The 20,554-nt window shown below is 37.9% G+C and overlaps 1 protein-coding gene across 5 annotated transcripts in view; it reads right to left on the reverse strand.

The window, feature by feature from the left end:
* The window catches only part of XPO4 (exportin 4), a 119,213-nt gene that overhangs the window by 78,399 nt on the left and 20,260 nt on the right, over nt 1–20,554 (reverse strand). For 3 of the 5 annotated variants that reach the window (XR_013536143.1, XM_054256684.2, XM_078375119.1), the window contains exons 2-3: nt 10,703–10,808; nt 4,968–5,109 (exon numbers count right to left, since the gene is read on the reverse strand). Coding sequence is in view for 4 of the 5 variants with exons in the window: in XM_054256684.2 (XP_054112659.1) it covers nt 4,968–5,109; nt 10,703–10,808 (248 nt within the window). In the remaining variant the exon portion in view is untranslated. Of the gene's footprint in view, nt 1–4,967; nt 5,110–5,219; nt 5,391–10,702; nt 10,809–20,554 lie in introns of all 5 variants that reach the window. The other 2 variants (XM_078375120.1, XM_078375121.1) reach the window with 2 other exon arrangements.

Here is a 20,554-nt window from a genome sequence, read left to right on the forward strand (position 1 = left end):
CCACATGCACTCACAACTGCAGAGACATCGACCTTTTAGTTCCTCACTGAACACTCTTGCAGTTTCAGGCCTCTGAACTTCTATTCCCTCTACGAAGATTGTGATGTCACTTTCTCCAGAAAGTTATAACTAAGGGTTCCCACAGCATCCTCACATGACATGACATATCTGTTACCACTGTTCACTGGCTCACAGATCAGTCACCCATTCTAAGCACACTGACATATGCAAAGCACACTGCCTGCGACAGAATAAGCCTTTATTAGATATTTATACAGATGAATAAACGTGTCTCCCTCCTGTCAAGACTAAAGTGAAAAAACATTCCTTCAAAATATAGGCTTGAACCAGTCATCTTTCATTCATTAAGCAAATAAACGCAGAGATCCTACTAGGCCTAAGAACATTAGTTGGTCAAAGGGAATATTTGTACTTTTAGGGGTACAGAATAGTTTCATAGGCACCAACTTCTACTAGAAAATGTACATAAAGCTGAAGACTATGACTACGAATATACACAAAGCTAGTTTTAAATATCTCTATTGGCAAGAATTAAAAACTATTAGAATAAAAATTAGCTACCATTTATTAAATGCTTATGATATGCAAGAATTTATATGAATTAATTTCACAAATATTAACACAGCTAATCCTTATAATACTACTACTATTATTCACTCCATTTAAAAATCAAATCAGAAAATTAAGGCACAAAGAAGTAATCTGCCCAATGTTGCAGAGTTAAGTGGCAGAAGTGGGGTGCAAATCCCTTTCTTGACCACTATGCTATACTTGGCTCTTTAATAAAGGGCATTGTGCATTTCACTCTATACAAATTTTATTTCACTTAAGAGGAAGAAAAAAGAAAAAAATTCTGTGCATGCAATGGGAAGCACACAACATTATTGATGTAATTGTCTACTATATAGCCTATAGTATTCTACCTATGCAGTATACCAAAAACATTTAACTTGACTCTAATCCACACTGTAGGGCGTTCTACAAGATACAGATATCTGTGTCATTAAAGGCAAAAACGAGCACACAATAATTCTAGATTAAAAGAGACAAAAGAGACATGACAACTAAATACAATATAATCTCTGGCTCACCTGGATTCAAGAAAATAACCTACTGTACCTAAATAAAGCAAATATTAACAGATCTGAAGCGACAGACTGCAATACAAAAAAAAACTACAAAAAGGATTTAAATATTATTCAGGCAACTGGGAAACTCAGAATATGAAATCAGAATTATTAGCTCATATAAACATACCAATTATATCAGGAGTATTGAGACTATACTTTCAGAAGAGACATGTTCAAGGACTTTAAGGCTAAAGTATCATTATGTCTGTGGTACTCTCAGATAGTTAGGGATAAAAAAATGCATATATACATAAGAGAGAAATCAAATGTGACAAAATGTTAACTGAGCCTCTACTGGAAAAAGGGTTGTGTGTCTTCATCAGACAATTCTTTTAACTTTGCTCAAAGTTTACCATTGCACTCCAGCCTGGGCAACACAGTGAGACTCTGTCTCTTAAAAAAAAGTTTCCTGTAATCCCAGCACTTTGGGAGGCTGAGGCAGGCAGATTACGAGGTCAGGAGTTCAAAACCAGCTTGACCAACATGGTGAAACCCCATCTCTACTAAAAATACAAAAATTAGCTGGGTATGGTGGTATGTGCCTGTATTCTCAGCTACTCAAGAGGCTGAGGCAGGAGAATCGCTTGAACCTGGGAGGCAGAGGTTGCAGTGAGTCAAGATCACGCCATTGTACTCCAGCCTGGGCGACAGAGCAAGATTCCATCTTGGGGGGCTGTGGGGAATACATACATACATATGTATGTATATAACCTATTTCAATGTGGAACCCTACAATCAACTTTACAATCAAGCTAATTAATTTAGCTTCTAAATTAATCAAAATGATTTTTAAAATGAGATTATTTTGGGCCAGGCATGGTGGCTCATTCCTATAATCCCAGCACTTTGGGAGAATGAGGCAGGAGGATTGCTTGAGCTCAGGAGTTCAAGACCAGCCTGGTCAACACAGCAAGACCCTGTCTCAATTTCAAAAAATTAAAAGGAAAAAAAAAAAAGAGAGAGATTATTTTGGATAATACAAGAGACCACACACATACACATAATGAAAATCTGTTACACATTTAAGTCTACCACAGTCTCTAGAGTTCAGTGGTTCTCAGGCTGGGGATAACTAAGCAGCTCCAGAAAAGAAAACCTGTCTAGTTGGCCAGAAGCTCCCTGCTGGCCCTGACTCCTTAAGGAAGGTTAGTCCAGATGATGATGGCTACAGCAGCCCGAGCTTTTACTTCCCCCCAGGCACTGCGCTGAACTGTCTCATATAATCCTAACGCCAACCTTATGAGATGGGTCCCTGTTCTACAGCTAAAACAGAATATTAAAGAGAAGACTTTATGTTACTTTCCCAAGGTGACATAAATAGATAGTTCTTCAGAAAACTAACATTTTAGGCCTAGAAGCCAAAAATAATTTTTTTAACATTCCTACATATAAACTCCTATAAACACAGAGGCCCTAAGGCTTATTTTCTTTATTACATAAATATAAATAGATGTGAAGGTTTCTCAACTTGTGTTCAACAATAAGTATACTATCACAATTGATTTCAAAATATTTTAGTAGGGTAAAGAAAAATAGGAAAACAAGTATCATTTTAGTAGAATTCAACAAAACACAAACCTCCTCCACGGTTGCAATTGATAATTCAAATTTTGATGTGTCTGGGTTACACTGTATGCAAAACAATGGACAAAATAACGGAACAAACATTTGCTGATATTGTCAAGACCTCTACTCACCTCTACTAAACTTTCTTTAGGTACAGAGGGGTCAAAAGAAAAACAGCCCTGTCAGATCTAGCAACTATGGTCAAATAAAAACAACAAAAAGGCAAACTAGTATCACATCCAAATGGACCCACCAAACAAAAATCAATTAATCAATCCAGCATGACAGAGAAAAGAAAGGTTTCAAGCCAGGGACAAGTCCTTGTTATTCTAAGAATAATGGGAAAAATACTAGCCATGCCCTCCTCACAAACATGTATATGCACTTATCTACAGGACACATCATCCACTAAACCTGCAATACTAATAGGCTACAGAAACCTTGCCTTTGTTCTCTCCTGCATTTGTTTTTTGTATGTAAGGCAGTTGGCAGTTAACAAAGTGCTGAAGTCATGTCAGATATTATTAAATATTATTAACTAAGACTGCCAGGATACAGTCAACAGAAACAAATGCATGACAGTATGCTCTAAAATTAAAACTGTATGTATATACCTATTGCCATTAATCACCATTCCTAAGCACACATATTTCTGATTACATAACAAAATTTTTTCTTCAATGACTCTGGAAATGAGAACATCTACAATTGCACAAACAGTAAACACACAAGGGCGTTGTCTAGTCTTAAAAGAATACATGGTCTTTGGGGAACTTAATGAAAAAAGGTAAATAGTAAATCAATTTCTCCCCAAAAGTTATGTGGCTGATAGTTTTCCTCTTTTTTTTTTCTTTTTTTTTTGAGACAAAGTCCCACTCTGTCACCTACTGTAACCTCCACCTCCCAGGTTCAAGTGATTCTCCTGCTTCAGCCTCCCAAGTAGCTGGGACTAGAGGCATGCACTACTACGCCTGGCCAATTTTTGTATTTTTAGTAGAGATGGGGTTTTACCACATGGCCAGGCTGGTCTTGAACACTTGGCCTCAAATGATCTACCCGCCTCGGCCTCCCAAAGTCCTGGAATTACAAGCAAGGGCCAACGCACCCGCCCTCATATTTAAAAAAAAAAAAAAAAATCACTCAAGAAATAAATGTACAAAATTTTGTAATACATTTGAGAAATACAGATATGTATAATGTAAAAAGAAAATTTACTTTCACCCCATTCCTCAAAACTGATCCTATTTTCAATGGAAGCTACTTAAAGATTTTGTAACTTCTTATAGAACCCTTCCCATGCATATTGTTTTTTTCAAGGCGGAGTCTCGCTCTGTCATCAGACTGGAGTGCAGTGGTGCTATCTTGGCTCACTGAAACCTCTGCCTGCCAGGTTCAAATGACGCTCCTGCCTCAGCCTCCCGAGTAGCTGGGACTTCAGGTGCGCACCACCATACCCAGCTAATTTTTGTGTTTTCCATAGAAACAGGGTTTCACCATGTTGGCCAGGCTGGTCTCAATCTCTTGACCTGGTGATCTGCCTACCTCGGCCTCTCAAAGCGCTGGGATCACGGCCACCGCACTCAGCCCTCTACACACATTTCTATGTACATATATATGTAACATTTGATTTGTTAGTGGTACTTAGCGTCCCCCCACTCCCTGTTTTAGGATACTCACCTGTGTTACACTAAAACCATTTTTAATTTAAAACACTTAAAAGAAATAATCACCCCTACTAAGCATCAAAAGAACAAGTACTATAAAGGTTCTTCATCTAAGTCTAAGGTCAACTTTTATTTATAACTAAATTCTTCAGAACTCAACAACAACAAAACATAATTTCCAGCACAACCTTTTCAAAGAAACAAAACATAGTATCATAAGCTTAACTACAACGTATTATTTCATTAAGCACTAAAGCTACCTACAATGACGTTAAGTGTTTAAAATATGAGCCACACATAGAACTTAACCTTAAACATCTACAGCTTTTTAAAATTTTTTTCTTTTTTTGTACTTTGTAGAGATGTTTCTAATCTCAGTGAGATGTCTCACTATGTTGCCCAGACTGACCTCAAACTCTTGGGCTCAAGGAGATCCTCCTTCTCGGCCTCCCAAAATGCTGAGATTACAGTTCTGAACCACTAGGCCACCATCCAAAAGTTTTTAAAATACAAACCAAAAACAACTCTAAAGAGACACACAGAAGCTCAGCAAAAGTATTTCAGCAGTACCCCTCCATGTACTTACTTGGGCCTTTGTAAGACATAGGTTAAAAGGAATGTTCGCAGAGACTCGATGCTACCTTTTTCCAAGAGAATCCACTCTCGGACAACTGCTTCCATTATGGCTGTGGCAGCTTGAAAAAGGACATAGTCCACTTTACTAGTTTCTGAGGAGAAAATTAAAAACTTTCTTTATACAACAGTTCATTTTACCTTGAACATTCTGCATTTATTAATTTTAAAACAGAACTTTTCAGACAAGGAATAAGATGGTTACCTGTTCTTTTTTTAATCCAGTGACCTTGCTCTAGCACCACAAAGAGGTTAGTTCCTCTCAGAAGACACCTCAGGCAGGTGGCAGCTAATCACCGATCACAATTTTCACAAACTTTCCTCACCTCTCTTCAACTGTTACTTCCAAAGCATGAAGAACTAAAAAATAACACAGCTTTAAAAAAAATAAAAATAAAAATATAAAGCAATCAGAAAATTTCCTAAGATTCTCACCCTGTGCAAAATAGAGCTTTGTATCTGAAAAGTATTTTAATAAACCAGTCGTTGAACATTACTATCTGTGATGAGCCATGCTGTCAAAATATTTCCATTTTAAGTATTCAGCTTCCAGCAGAATGACCCATCTCTAATAGCAAGTTCAGAAATAAAAACAATCATGTTCAAGTTTTCTTTCTCAAAATGTAAAATACAAAATAAGTCACATTTACACAAGGTGAGAAGTGCTTGTGAATTTTCTGATTGCAGTACTGATCAAACTGAGTAAAATCCCAAAGCTACACTTAGGAAGACCCAGCCTTAGCTAGCAAGTTATAGTATCTGATCTAAAATCTAAATCAGGGGCGAAAAAATAGAAAATTAACACACTTTAAACATTTTTATATTAATTTTCTATTTTTTCTTTTATTCACCAATACCACTACAATCAGTTTCCAAACAGCATTATCAACAGGGAGAAACAGTCAAAATGAAGTCAAGAAAAAGTAGAAATTTTCTGAAGCTCTAAAAAATAACCATCATGTGAAATCCATGAAAAGTCCACGATTAGACTCCAGATATTTGCCAAGATCACTGGACATGCATATCTGAAAGCCATGAGAAATTAACTCTAGGCATAGACTGGCATCTTCAAGAATTTATCAGAAGAGCATGAAGATATATATAGTCAAGCACACTGTTTTCTCTCCTATTCAAGCTCAGGTCATTTATAAATCTTACAAGTGTTCTTGACACATTAGCTATAAAAATGTAGGAGAAAAGGCATACCCTATATAAATTTCTATCACATTAGATTACTACATAGGAGTTTTGATCATATCGAAACTACTAAGAAACCAATTTGAACCTTTTTTTAAAGTTTTGATTCTATACTATCTTAACATGAACTCTAATTGAGATGATTATCAGAACTGATACAAATTTAGAAATTTAAAATATAATAAATAAAGCAATAGCTTCTAAAAATGTGAACCTATTAGAAAAAAAGAGGATTTGAACAGAAACCCAGCTCTATCTATTTAGATCAACTAAAAAGAAACATGGTACTGTCTCATAAAGGTAATTTAAATAATCTCTCATTATAAACCTCTTCTTAAAGAAAATGATCTTTGTTTGCCTATCTTCATTTTCTACTGCAATAGTAAAAATTTTAAGGACAAGAAACCGGAAATCCTTAACCGTGGATTTCAACAAGGAAGCAAAATCTCAGGGACTCTTAGGGTTTTACAAATAGAACTCAAGATCATCTAAATCAATTCCTGCATTTTACAGGAGCTGAAGAAACCGATGCTGCAAGAGACAGGAAATTTGAGGTCACACGGCTGGTAAATGTTCCTCGAGCAATACTAATCTCCCCTGAAACACACATGACACTGAAGACAAGAGCAAATAAACACCTTCAATGTTAATGATCACTGAAACATTCCTATTTCTAACTATTTGTTTTTATGTCCAAGCCTTTTTCTGCCCTTTGGAGGGAGCGGGTGTTAGATGTGAGGAAGCAGTTATAGGAGACGAATATTCAGAAGTTTTCAAGAGACAAAAGTTTCTGAACTCTTTCTTAGACACCTCTGCAATGTGGTATTAAATGAAGATCTCTAAATGACTACTCCCATAAGAAGCTGACTCTAAGAATGGAGAAATAATTTTTTTAAAAAGGCCAAAGTCCTAATTTAAAAGAAGAAATTTTCTTAAGCTAATAAATTACCCTTTCTCATAAAAACCATTATTAGCTGTCGTAAAATTAACTTATACATATATGCAAGAGATGCTAGAAGGGACTCTAGAAAACTACCAGTATGAAATTAGAACTTCACAAATACATATGAGTTTTATTTTTACTCTTTGTTATAAAGATGCCTGGAACCACAGGAACTCACAATTCATCCAGAATTTTTTTTCTTTTCTTTTTTTTTTTTTGAGACGTAGTTTCACTCTTGTTGCCCAGGCTGGAGTGCAATGGCACGATCTCGGCTCACCAAAACCCTCACCTCCCACTTCAAGCAATTCTGCTTCAGCCTCCCAAAGTGTTGGGATTACAGGCATGTAACGCTGCTCCCAGCCTCATCTAGAATTTCTAAACTAACTACTTTTAGGAAGATCTGCAACTGACTAGGACACTGTCCAGTGAATAAATTATTTTAGGTGACTTCAGCAGAATGTTTTCATTTGCTACCACAGTAACTTTCTTGAATAATAATTATGTAAATGAAATTCATTTGCATTTTGTCAGCCCTCTGAAACTAGACAGAAACATGAAGACAAAAGTTAATAATAGAGGAAAACCACCACATTTCGACCAAAAAGTTTTTGAAAAAAGAAAACAAAACCCCAGTAGTGAAGCTATAGATATACAACTACTACAATCAACTCTCTGGCCTTAAAGATTTCTGTCCAAAGCATAGGCAATATAAGCTCCAAAAATCTGCTCTTTGCTTCAATGATACCTATGCCCACACGCTCATGACACAAAGTCCAGATGGAAGATGATTTACTAATTCCCCATGACTGCCAGCACTACTAAGGAAACAGTCATCCAGAGATGTAAAACTTTACTAGTCTAACTGACTTTTCAATAGCTTATTTTGTTTTGGCTACTTCTGAAATCAGAAGTCAAAGAAATCCATTTCTCCTTTAGAAAGGAGCAAAAGGATGCCACAAAGTTAGCTCCAGGAGAAATAAACCAATTCTTCGCTGTTCTTGATTATTTCTTTAACAAGAATAGAACTCACTGGTTTTTTAAAGGAATATCTGACCCTAAAAAAATATAAATTCCTAAGTGCCAAAGACTTCTGAAGTGAAGAAGTCTAAAAGTGCTCTTCTGACAAAATGTGCAAGCATGTCGCATGCACGCACAGACAGATCCACTACACACACACACACACACACACGCACACACACAGAAAAGAGCAAAGAACATAAAAACTAGAATAAAAACAAAAGGATAAGAAGAGAGAGAAATGAGGAAAAATTAGCAACATATAAAACTGCAGTCAGAAGTTGAGAAGGAAGAATTTTAAGAGGCTTGAAAAGGGAAGCATCAAAGAGAAAGTCTTCCCTTTAGTAGAATATACTACCCAGATCTTCTATAAAAATGATCACATAATCCCTAAACAAGAATGTGAAAATTCTGAACTGCGATTGACTGCCACTTGTATGAGAAGTCTTCTTAGAGGAATTTACCCTTCTGTGCTGGTGGCAACTGAATAAGGAGTGAAAAGATTTTCCGTGAAGTTTAGATGTAAACATTAATGTAACACAGGGCTTTGCAGTACATTAATGATTATGCTTGTAATACATGCACTCCACCTTTTAAATAGTCAAGTCTCAAAACCCAAACTGATTTTAAAAGCATGGCCAGAACTAGCAATACTACTCTTTGAAAAATTTTATCAGGAAAACAAAAGTATTCCAAAACAAGCTCAATCATAACAAAGCAACAATACTTCATAAAATTTACATATTCTAAAAAGGAAAAGTGGTATAAACAAATATGCTCTAATAAAATACTTATAACTTAGATCAACTATTTCTCAACTAGTGTAGAATGACACTGAATTCCAATACAAAGTCAGATGAAACACTGATGAAATCCTAGTCAATGTCATTAAGGCATATGCCATGAAAACCAGACTCAAATTATTTTAGGTTAATAGTTTAACACGATGGTTTTCTAAATCTATTAATCCTGAACAATTTCAAGGCAGTAAGGATGAGTTAATGCCCCCTTAAACTCTTTATGCTGTTTAGTTTTGCTTCATTTAACATTGACTTAAATATCCTGCACAGGTATAAGATAAATCTTCTTAGTGCCAGAAACGAATCCATCCAACTATAAAAGCTGACCACTGAAATAAGTGAATTCATTAATTAAAATGGCTTCAGCGAGTATTTAAAAAGTAGTTGTTGAACCTGTTCCTCTGCTAAGACCTAACTCCTGAATGAGACCAGAGCCACCTTCAGCACTGCTGCTAGTCCCTTGCAAACAGAGAACATAGCATTTCTTAAGCCGATTATATTTTTTGAAAGCTGTTTAAAATCAAGTATATGGCCATGACTTTTACCTTACAGTTCACATAGTGCTTTTACATAATGAAAATTAATTATATTTTTACCTCACAAAACAACTTAAGATAGCAAATCCATTAAGACAAATGGTATCATTATTGCCATGAGGCAGATGCAAAAGAGGCCCAGAGAGGTGAAGTGACTTCCTCAAGGTGCACCACTGGCACCTAGATGTCATAGTTGCTACATCATCACTCTTTCCACTACAATCAAACAACTCTCTTTCATAAGCCCTTATATGTAAAGCATTTTTAACACATAACTTTAGTTGTAGTTTATTTTAATCTGGAAACTAGCCTACTGGTAGCTATTGATAAGTCTTACTAAAAGCACAAGAATAAAAGCAGATGTTTTAGTTTCTAATACTCAACTAACCAATTTTATGGTCACAGATGACTCAAGTAGCCTTCCAGAGCCTTACAAAAGATGGCTCCTACTAAAAAAAAAATCAGCCAGCAGTAATCAGGTTATAAAACAACAATAACCAACGAAGTCTCTCTGTTATTGAAAAATACCTAAGAGACAGATGGCAACATCGTATATAACTCTTAGAAAATGCCATCTTTGGATAAGAGAGTTATATTTCTTGCAACTGTTTTAGAGGAAATCTTTTCTGTACATGTCAAACAGAAGATATTTATAAAACATATTTGACAAAAGTAAAAATTGGTGTTTTATTTTAGGATATATAGAGCAATACCCTACCCAGACAAGACTAATATTCATTAAGCAAGCTGAGTACAAACTAAATGGTTTAAAAAAAAAAACTGTGAAAAACAACTAAAAGGAAATGTAGAAAACTCCAAAAACAATCTTAATTTTAAAACTAACACTGGGCTAAAAGATATTATAGTACATATCCTGTAATAATTGACATTTGAAAATAACTGAAAAATTACTAAATTTTTTCTCTACTATTAACAGCCTTCATGTTATGGTCAATAATAAAACAAATTATGGAACACTATATCTAGGGCGGAAAAAGAATCCAATGTGAAAACAAAGTTTCCTGCCTGGCTTTACGGAATATCTTTAAAGCCACTCCAGTAGAATGATTATTAATTTAAAAATTATAACTGTATAAACCTGATTTTTAAAAAGGAATTTAAAATAATGTTTAAGACAGCAAACCCCGATCTGATTATGCCAAAATACTTTATATTTTTTAACGTGAATACTTACCCAAAATATGCTTGCAAACTGCAAATGGTGATTTTGATTTCCTAAATGATAAGAATATGTGCTCTGCATGCTGGCGTTGTTCATTATTGACCATGGAAGGTGGTGCCTTGAGAGTTAAAAACAAAAACGGATACACTTATTTAATGAGAAAGCTTGAATAACAGCAATAGTTTAACCCACAAGAACAGAAAATGCTTGCACTATTGGGAGCAAGAGGGACAAATTCTTGCTTAACTTTTTAAAGAACTATAGTATAAAACTTGATAATAAATGTTTAAAATATGGTTTCAGAAAAAGAAAAATCCTGGCAAGGTTTGAGTCAGAATCCTTTTTAAAGGTTTTTAAAAACTTGCATTTAAAAAAAATAGATACTTATATAACTTTTCTGTATTTTTTTAAACATTTAGCTGACTTATTTATTATCACCTTTTATTCCAAAATATACCACTTGGACTAACTTGACCTAGTTCAAATAATTTGAAAATTCTGCAGGACAGGAGAAATAGAATCCAAGTTACTAAAAATCAGTTTCAAAAGCAATCCTTTAATTCAGAGGATCAAATAACTCTACCTTAAGTTTTCTAAAATCACTATCAAACCAGAAAAACTTGGGAACAGTTTAAGTTTGGAATTTATGGAACATATTTCTGAATAATAAATTAATCACTCAAAAAATCCAGACTTCTAATTTAACAAAAACAATTTTTGAAGTCTGTCCCCAAGTTTTTAAATACCATTTTGGTTTAACAATCATTCTTCTACAGATAATAATCTTCTGAACCAGATCTACATAAAATGTACATTCCTGTACTTTTAAACTATTAAGACTTACAAATACTAAATTTGGGAAAGGGGGTTGGAGGTAGATGGCAGGAAAATAAACCTCTATTATTCAAACCATTGTATGAAGAGGGCAAGTCATCATTTCAACTATATCAAATAATCTAGAAAATGAAAAATGTTATAATCAATTATATTAGATCAACATTCATTATAAATTATATCAATTATGCAACATCAGTCTCACTCTAATTTCAGTCAAAATAGTAAAAAAAAAAATTCACACAAGAAAAATTAACTACTATGAAGCTCTGGCTTCAGAGAATTCTTATAATTAGCTAAAGCAGATTCAGACTACTATTTCTAATGAAATAGCACCCTCTACAGTTCTCTAGATAAAAATGAAAATATTTCCATTAAAGAATTGTGTTGGCTGGTTGCTGTGGCTCAATCCTGTAATCCCAGCACTTTAGGAGGTCAAGGCGCGTGGATGACTTGAGATCAGGAATTTGAGACCAGGCTGGGCAACATGGTAAAACCCAGGCTTTGCTAAAAATGCAAAAATATAAACTGAGTGTGGTGGTACACACCTGTCATCCCAGCTACGCGGAGGCAGAGGCATGAGAATCGTTTGAACCCAAGGGGTGGAGGTTGCAATGAGCCCATATGGCACCACTGCACTCCAGCCTGGGTGACCAAGTGAAACTGTGTCTCAAAAAAAAGAAAGAAAGAGAGAAACAGAAAGAGAAAGAATTGTGTTAAATTCTTTAATATTTTTTAAAAAAAGAATTTGGGCATGGTGGCTCACACCTGTAATCTCAGCACTTTGGGAGGCCGAGGCGGGCAGATCACCTGAGGTCAGGAGTTCGAGACCCAACTGGCCAACACAGCGAAACCCTGTCTCTACTAAAAATACAAAAAAATTAGCCAGGCATGGTGGTGCATGCCTGTAAATCCCAGCTACTCGGGAGGCCGAGGCATGAGAATCACATGAACCCAGGCAGCGGAGGTTGCTGAGCTGAGATCCTGCTGCTGCACTCCAACCTGGGCAACAGAATGAGAATCCCTCTCAATTTTTTTTTAAAAAAGGCTGGGCGTGGTGGCTCATGCCTGTAATTCCAGTACTTTGGGAGGCCAAGGTGGGCAGATCACAAGATCAGGGGTTTGAGACCAGCCTGGCCAACATGGCCAAACCCGTCTCTAACAAAAATACAAAAAAATTAGCTGGGCGTAGTGGCACATGCCTGTAATCCCAGCTACTTGGGAGGCTGAGGCAGGAAAATTGCTTGAACCCAGGAGGCAGAGGTTGCAGTGAGCTGAGATCCTGCCACTGCACTCCAGCCTGGGAGACAAAGCAAGACTCTTGTCTCAAAAAAAAAAAAAAAAAAAGCCGAGTGTGGCTCATGCCTGTAATCCCAGCACTTTGGGAGACAGAAGTGAGAGGATCATGAGGTAAGGAGTTCAAGACCAGCCTAACCAACATGGTGAAAACCCATCTCTACTAAAAAATACAAAAATTAGTTGGGTGCCGTGGCAGGGACCTGTAATCTCAGCTACTTAGGAGACTGAGGCAGGAGAATCACACCAGGGAGGCAGAGGTTGCAGTGAGCAGATACTGTGCCACTGCACTCTAGCCTGGGCGCAGAGCAAGACTCCATCTCAAAAAAAAGAAAAAAAAAAGAATTTACTAATAAAACTGAGAGTCAGGGGTGTGGTGGCTCATGCCTGTAATCCCAACACTTTGGTAGGCCAAGGTGGGTGAATCACCTGGGGTCAGGAGTTCGAAACCAGCCTGGCTAACATGGTGAAACCCCATCTCTATGTACAAATACATAAAAAATTAGCCGGGCGTGGTAGGGGACACATAATCCCAGCTATTCGGGAGGATGAAGTAGGAGAATTGCTAGAACCCTGGAGGCGGAGGTTGCAGTGAGCCAAGATTGCACCTCTGCACACTCCGACCTTCGAGACAGAGTGAGACTCTGAGTAGGGAAGTAGGGGAGGGTGGAGAACTGTGAAGCCTGGTGTGGTGGCTCAAGTCTATAATCCCAGCACTTTGGGAGGCCAAGGCGGGTGGATCACCTGAGGTCAGGGGTTTAAGACCAACCTTGCCAACAGGATGAAACCTTGTCTCTACTAAAAACACCAAAATAGCTGGGCATGGTGGCAGGAGTCTGTAATCCCAGCTACTAGGGAGGCTGAGGCAGGAGAATCACTTGTACTGGGGAGACAGAGGTTGCAGTGAGCCAAGATCATGCCACTGCACTGCAGGCTATGTGACAGAGTAAGAGCTTATATCCCCTGACACCCCCCACAAAAAAAAAACAAAAAACTGAGCAGCTTACTATATTCTAGAAGTAGGTATTTTTGTCTTTCCATTTTCAAATTATTTTGTTTGTCTGCATTTTGGGTTTTTTTGTTTGTTTTTGAGACCTACTCTGCTGCCCAGACTGGAATACAGTAGCACGATCATGGCTCACTGCAGCCTCAACCTCCTGGGCTCTAGTGATCCTCCTGCCTCAGCCTCCTCAGTAGCCAGGACTACAGGCACATGCCACCAAGCCCAGCTAATTTTTGTATTTTTTTGTAGAGACAGGGTCTCACTATACTGCCCAACCTGCCCTCCAACTCCTGTCCTCCAGTGATCTGCCTGCCTTGGCCTCCCAAAGTGCTAGGATTATGGGTGGAAGCCATCATGCCCAGCCAATTTTCAGATTTTTTATTCCCACCACCTTCTCTAAGTTCAACAAGATGAGTTTGTGGGGTTTTTGTTTTATTGCTTTGTTTTGTTTTTTGATTTTTTTTTTTAAGAGACATAGTTTTACTCCGTCTCCCATGATGGAGTGCAGTGGCATGATCTCAGCTCACTGCGACCTCCACCTCGGCCTCCCAAAGTGCCAGGATTACAGGCATAAGCCACCGTACTCAGCCTTTTTGTTTTGTTTTGTTTTTTAAGACACGGTGTTATTCTGTCACCCAGAGTGGAGTGCAGTGGCATGATCATAGTTCACTGTGACCTCAAAGGTTTGGAAGCAATAGGAGGTGGTAGTAGAGAGCCAAGACCATCCCAAGGATCTTCAGGAAAATAAAAACAAGGACGGGAAAAAAACTGAGATGTGTTTCCAGAGGTGGAGCTCACAAATTCCTAGCTCAATTGACTGGGGTTTCTAGCCCCAAACTGCAGCATGAGCCTCCAGCCCAGCTCAGTTGCCTTCGGTTCACAAAATCTCCTGGAGAACACCATCAGTGTTCTAGAGGAATCCAAAATTAGAACTCTAAAGATCATTTACTAACACCTAAATTATTTACTAACATCATAACTGTCTCTTAAATCTACGTCCTCCTCTCTCACATAAAGCCTCAGTTCCTTCTTTGTCTCTCTCTATTCAAAGAGTATTTTTAAGGGCTGACTATATGCCAAGCACCATACCAGAAACTAGGGATGCTAAAGGGAAAAAGCCCTGCCCTTATAGAATTCTGTTAGGAAAGGCAGGCACTAAACAGTCACATAATAATTCATCGAGTCTGTAATTTCTGCCTGCACTGATTCATTCTGGCTTCTTCCTCCATCATGTTACTAATCCTTTCCTCAAAAAAATCAGGAATCCCAATTGTCAAATTCTACAGGATCTTTTTTGTTTTGTTTTGTTTTGTTTTGAGACAGAGTCTCACCGTGTTGCCCAGGCTGAAGTGCAGTGGTGCAATCTCAGTTCGCTGCAACCTCCGCCTCCCGGGTTCAAGCGATTCTCATGCCTCAGCTCCTCGAGTAACTGGAGACTACAGGCACACACCAGCACGCCCAACTAATTTTCTACAGGACCTTTAGACTCTTCTTTTCCCTGGGCAGCAATAATTGTAACTTTTTTACTACTATTAACAACGTCTACTACTTATTTGCCAGGCAGAAGGCTAAATACTTTACACACATCATCTCATTTAAACCCCAAACATCCCTGTAGGAATTATTTCCCCCCTTTTACATATGGAGAAAATAGGATTCAGATAGTGTTGCACACCCAAGATGACAAAGTTAACAAGTATCATAACCAGAATTTGACCTTAAGTCTATATGATGTTAAAGCCCATGCTTTGAACCGCCTTAAGTATTACTGTGCTGGGGAAATACAGTTGGGTAGAATAATATCTTTCAGTTACCTAGTAGAGAAATCTGAATATTCTTGGCTAAATATACATATCATTTATAGGACCATTAAAAAACACACAAAAACCAGGCACTACTGGTAGATATAAAATAAGCTACAAAACTAGAAAAGAAAATACGTGTTCAAGTCATATTATAGAGCTCATTTAAGGATTTCTTAGGTTTAATTTCTTATTTATCTTTGAGAGAGATATGGTGCTATGGTTCGAATCTGTTCACCAAAACCCATGATAAAATTTAATTGTCATTTAAAGATAGGGTTTCACCACGATGGCCAGGCTGGTCTTGAACTCCTGACCTCAGGTGATGCACCCACCTTGGCCTCCCAAAGTGCTAGGATTATAGACGTGAGACACCGCGCCAAGCCTTAATTGCCATTTTAACAGTATTGGGATATGGGGCAATGATTAGGTGATTAGGTCATGAGTGTTTGGCCCTTATTAATAGACTAATGTCATCAACTCAAGAGTGGGGTCCTGATAAAAGGTTAAATTCAGCCCTCTTTCTCTCTCTCTTCCTCCCTCTCCCCCTCCCTCTCTCTCTTATGCTCACTTGTCCTTCTGCCACAGGATAACACAGCTAGAAGGCCCTCATCGGATTCTGGCACCAGGTTCTTGGACTTCCCAGCCTCCAGAACCATGAGCCAAATAAATTTCTGTTCTTGGCCAGGCAAGATGGCTCACACCTGTAATCCCAGCACTTTGGGAGGCTGAGGCAGGGGGTCACCTGAGGTCATGAGTTGGAGACCAGCCTGACCAATGTTGAAAAACTCCATCTCTACTGAAAATATAAAAATAAGCCGAGCATGATGGCAGATGCCTATAATCCCAGCTACTCGGGAGGCTGAGGCAGAGAACTGCTTGAAACCCAGGAGGCAGAGGTTGCAGTGAGCCAAGATCGCGCCACTGCACTCCAGCCTGGCTGACAGAGAGAGACTCCATCTCAAAAAAAAAAAAAAAAATTTTCGTTTATAAATCACCCAGCCTGTAGTACTCTATTCTTGCAGCAGAAAATGGACTAAGACAGATGGTTTAACAGTCTAATTAGAAAATGATAGATGTACCACCCAACAACATAAATACTGATAGTCTTTGACTCATTTACTAAAAAATTTAAGTTAATGATAAAAATGTGCTCAACTTTCAATTTTCCCCCCATAATCTTTCCTTACCCTTTGGAGGTTACCATTGATCCTATCTCAATTTAAATCCATTAACACAAAATAAAATATTTTGTTACTTTAAATTTTCCATAACAATATTTCATAATATTCCACAAAGAATACTATAAATTTCAGGTGTTGGACCTTTCTAGCAAAACAAATTTGACAGTCACTGCCCTAAGTAATTCCTGTTTCCCTAGCAAAGCTACCCTTTCAAATTTGAAAGTTGTCCTTTCAAAAATGGCCTTCTAGTAATGATGAGCTCCTTTATATATCTTAAGTCTCTTTTCCTCCCAATGTTCTTCCTCTATCACCTTCTCCAATTTCTCGCAAAATATTCTCTCCTTCATAACTGTCTCTTAAATCTATGTCCTCCTCTCTCACATAAAGCTTCAGTTCCTTCTTCGTCTCTCTCTTCTCTCCATCTCACCTTAAAAGTTATCCTTAGCAGTCATCCCTTCTTTCCATTTGCAAACAGGTCTGCCCTATCTCAAAAACCCCTTTACACAATATCACAGCTACAGAACCAGAAAGACCTGGTTTCTAATCCCATTTCTGTAGCACACTAGTTGAGAAACCTACAAAATGTTGCTGATGAGTATCTCACAAGAACTGCACTTAAAAATGTATATGCAGGTCTCCCAATATTAATCTATAACAAGTAATACAATTCCAATTAAAATCCAGTAGGGTTTATACGACAAGATAATCCTAACACATGTAAGAGTAAAGGGCCAAAAGGGTCAATTAATTTTAAAAAATAAGAAGGTGATACCCAACTAAATCTAAATACTTATAAAGACATAATAGTAATTCTTAAAAACAGTATTAGAGCAGACAAAAACAATGGAGTGGAGAAAATTCCCAGCAACAGACCTATGACATATGACAAATCAATGAGGAAAAAAAACAGACTTTGTATACTCTGTTTAAACAGTGCTGGAACAAATGGCAATTTCTAAGGAAAAACGTAAAATTAGACAGTTATTCATATTTTGTATAAATTCCAGGTGAAATTGAGATTTAAAAATGAAAAGCAAAACTTTCAATAATAGGAAGAAAACAGAGGGAAGTATGAAGTCAAAGTAGAGAAAAACTTAATAAATAAAAGGCAAAAATTCTTTTTAAAAATTAGCAAATTTGACTATATTAAAATCATAACCTACTAAATTTAAAGGCACCATTAAGTAAAGTGAAAGACTAGTCACAGATGAGAAGACAATAATTGCACTGGATATAATTAACAAAGGATTAATATTCAGAACATAAAAACATTCACAAAAGAAAAAGACAATTTATAGCAGAAATTGACAAGTACGCCTTTATTTTCCCTCCTTCCTTAGTAACAAAATCCCAATTTTATTTGCTCAGCAGCAATGCACCCACCTAAACCCATTTCTAGCTATGAGGATCTATGGAATTAAGTTCTGGCCAGTAAGATATTAGCAAAGTTTCAGGTGGGATTCCCTAAAGAGAGATGATTCAGCTAGGAGCACACCTTCTTTTCTGCTCCCTAGAAGTTAGACAGGATAGCTGTAGTTCCACTAATCATCTGGGACCATGAGAAGACTGAAAAGATCAAAGACACCCTTTAACATATAGATTCTAACATATAGAAGTTAGAATCTTGCGTATGTATCAAAAAAATCGTGGTAATATGATTGACAAAAAGTAAAACATAAATTTGATGTCAAACTTTTTCTTATAAAAACTATTATGGTTATTTGTTGGGTTAAAACACATGCAATTAGAGACTCTGACTGTTTTAAAACAGAATTGTGAGCCCCTGCGGCCACTAAACCAGATAGATAGATAGATAGATAGATAGATAGATAGATAGATGGATGGATAGATAGATAGACAGACAGACATATCCATATTTTTTGTGTGAGAAAAACTAAACCTATCTTTTTTTTTTGAAATGGAGTTTCGCTCTTGTTACCCAGGCTGGAGTGCAATGGCGCGATTTCGGCTCACCGCAACCTCCGCCTCCTGGGTTCAGGCAATTCTCCTGCCTCAGCCTCCTGAGTAGCTGGGATTATAGGCACGCGCTACCATGCTCAGCTAATTTTTTGTATTTTTAGTAGAGACGGGGTTTCACCATGTTAACCAGGATGGTCTCGATCTCTTGACCTCGGGATCCACCCGCCTTGGCCTCCCAAAGTGCTGGGATTACAGGCTTGAGCCACCGCGCCCGGCCAGCTAAACCTATCTTTTTAAAAAACACTGCAATTCATTTTTTATTAATGCTGCCAAACCTAATCCAAACAAATACAAAATGTAATAGAAAAGTTGCCAATGGGGGCCAGGCATGTGGCTCACACCTGTAATCTCAGCACTTTGGGAGGACAAGGCGGGTGGATCACAAGGTCTAGAAATCGAGACCATCCTGGCCAGCATGGTGAAATCCTGCCTCTACTAAAAAATACAAAAATTAGATGGGCGTGGTGGCATACACCTGTAGTCCCAGCTACACGGGAGGCTGAGGCAGGAGAACTGCTTGAACCCGGGAGGCAGAAGTTGCAGTGAGCCAAGATCACGCGACTGCACTCCAGCCTGGCAGCATAGCGAGACTCCATCTCAAAAAAAAAAAAAAAAGTTGCCAATGAACAATAAGCTAGACAATTCAGAGTAGAAAGTAAAAATGGAAAATAAACATGACAACACACTCAACCTCAGTAGTAACACTATGGAAATGCAAATTAAAACAAGGAAATATCATTTCTGACTCCTTGACTGGACAAAAATTAAATGCAAAAACAAGTGTTTGGGGATAGGCTCGGTAGCTCACGCCAGCACTTTGGGAGGCCAAGGCAGGTAAATGGCTTGATGTCAGGAGCTCAAGACCAGCCTGGGCCACATGGCAAAACCCCATCTCTATAAAAATACAAAAATTAGCCAGCCGTGGTGGCACGAGCCTGCAGTCCCAGCTACAGAGGGAGCTGAGGTGAGAGAATCACTCGAAGCCAAGATTTCGCCACTGCACTCCAGACTGGGTGACAGAGCCAGACTCCATCTCAAAAAAAAAAAAAAAAAAAAGTGTTTGGTGAAGTCTGGGTTATCATTATAAACTGGTAATGGTAATATAAAATGGAACAACCACTTAGAATGGAGACTTATCCAAAAAAAGCTGAAGGTGTCAACCAGCAAGGTCCACTTCTACCACCTTCTAGGCATTTATTCCGGAGAATCTCTCCCCTCTCCCACATACATACAAAGGCCACAAAGATGTTCCTACAATACTATAATAGAAAAAAAAAAAAAGGTACAAGAAGTAACAATTTAAATTTCCACCAAGGCGAGGCACGGTTGACCTATGCCTGTAATCCCAGCACTTTGGAAGGCTGAGGCAGGCGGATCACGTGGTCAAGAGATTGAGACCATCCCGGCCAACACAGTGAAACCCTGACTCTACTAAAAATACAAAAATTAGCTGGGTGTGATGTCGCATGCCTGCAATCCCAGCTACTAAGGAGGCTGAGGCAGGGGAATTGCTTGAACCCGGGAGGCAGAGGTTGCAGCGAGCTGAGATCGTGCCACTGCACTCCCGGGCGACAAGATCGAGACTCCGTCTCAAAATAAATAAATAAATAAGTTTCCACCAAAAGAGAATACACTGTAGTCATACAGTGGCTTATAAAGACATTAAAAATTGAACTAGAGATATATTTACCAACCTAGATAACCCCTGAAAATTATCCTGAATGAAAATGGCAAATGACAAGACATGTACAATATACCATTTATA

Source organism: Callithrix jacchus, chromosome 5 (genome assembly GCF_049354715.1).
Source record: "Callithrix jacchus isolate 240 chromosome 5, calJac240_pri, whole genome shotgun sequence".
In the NCBI taxonomy this organism is placed as follows: Eukaryota; Metazoa; Chordata; class Mammalia; order Primates; family Cebidae; genus Callithrix; species Callithrix jacchus.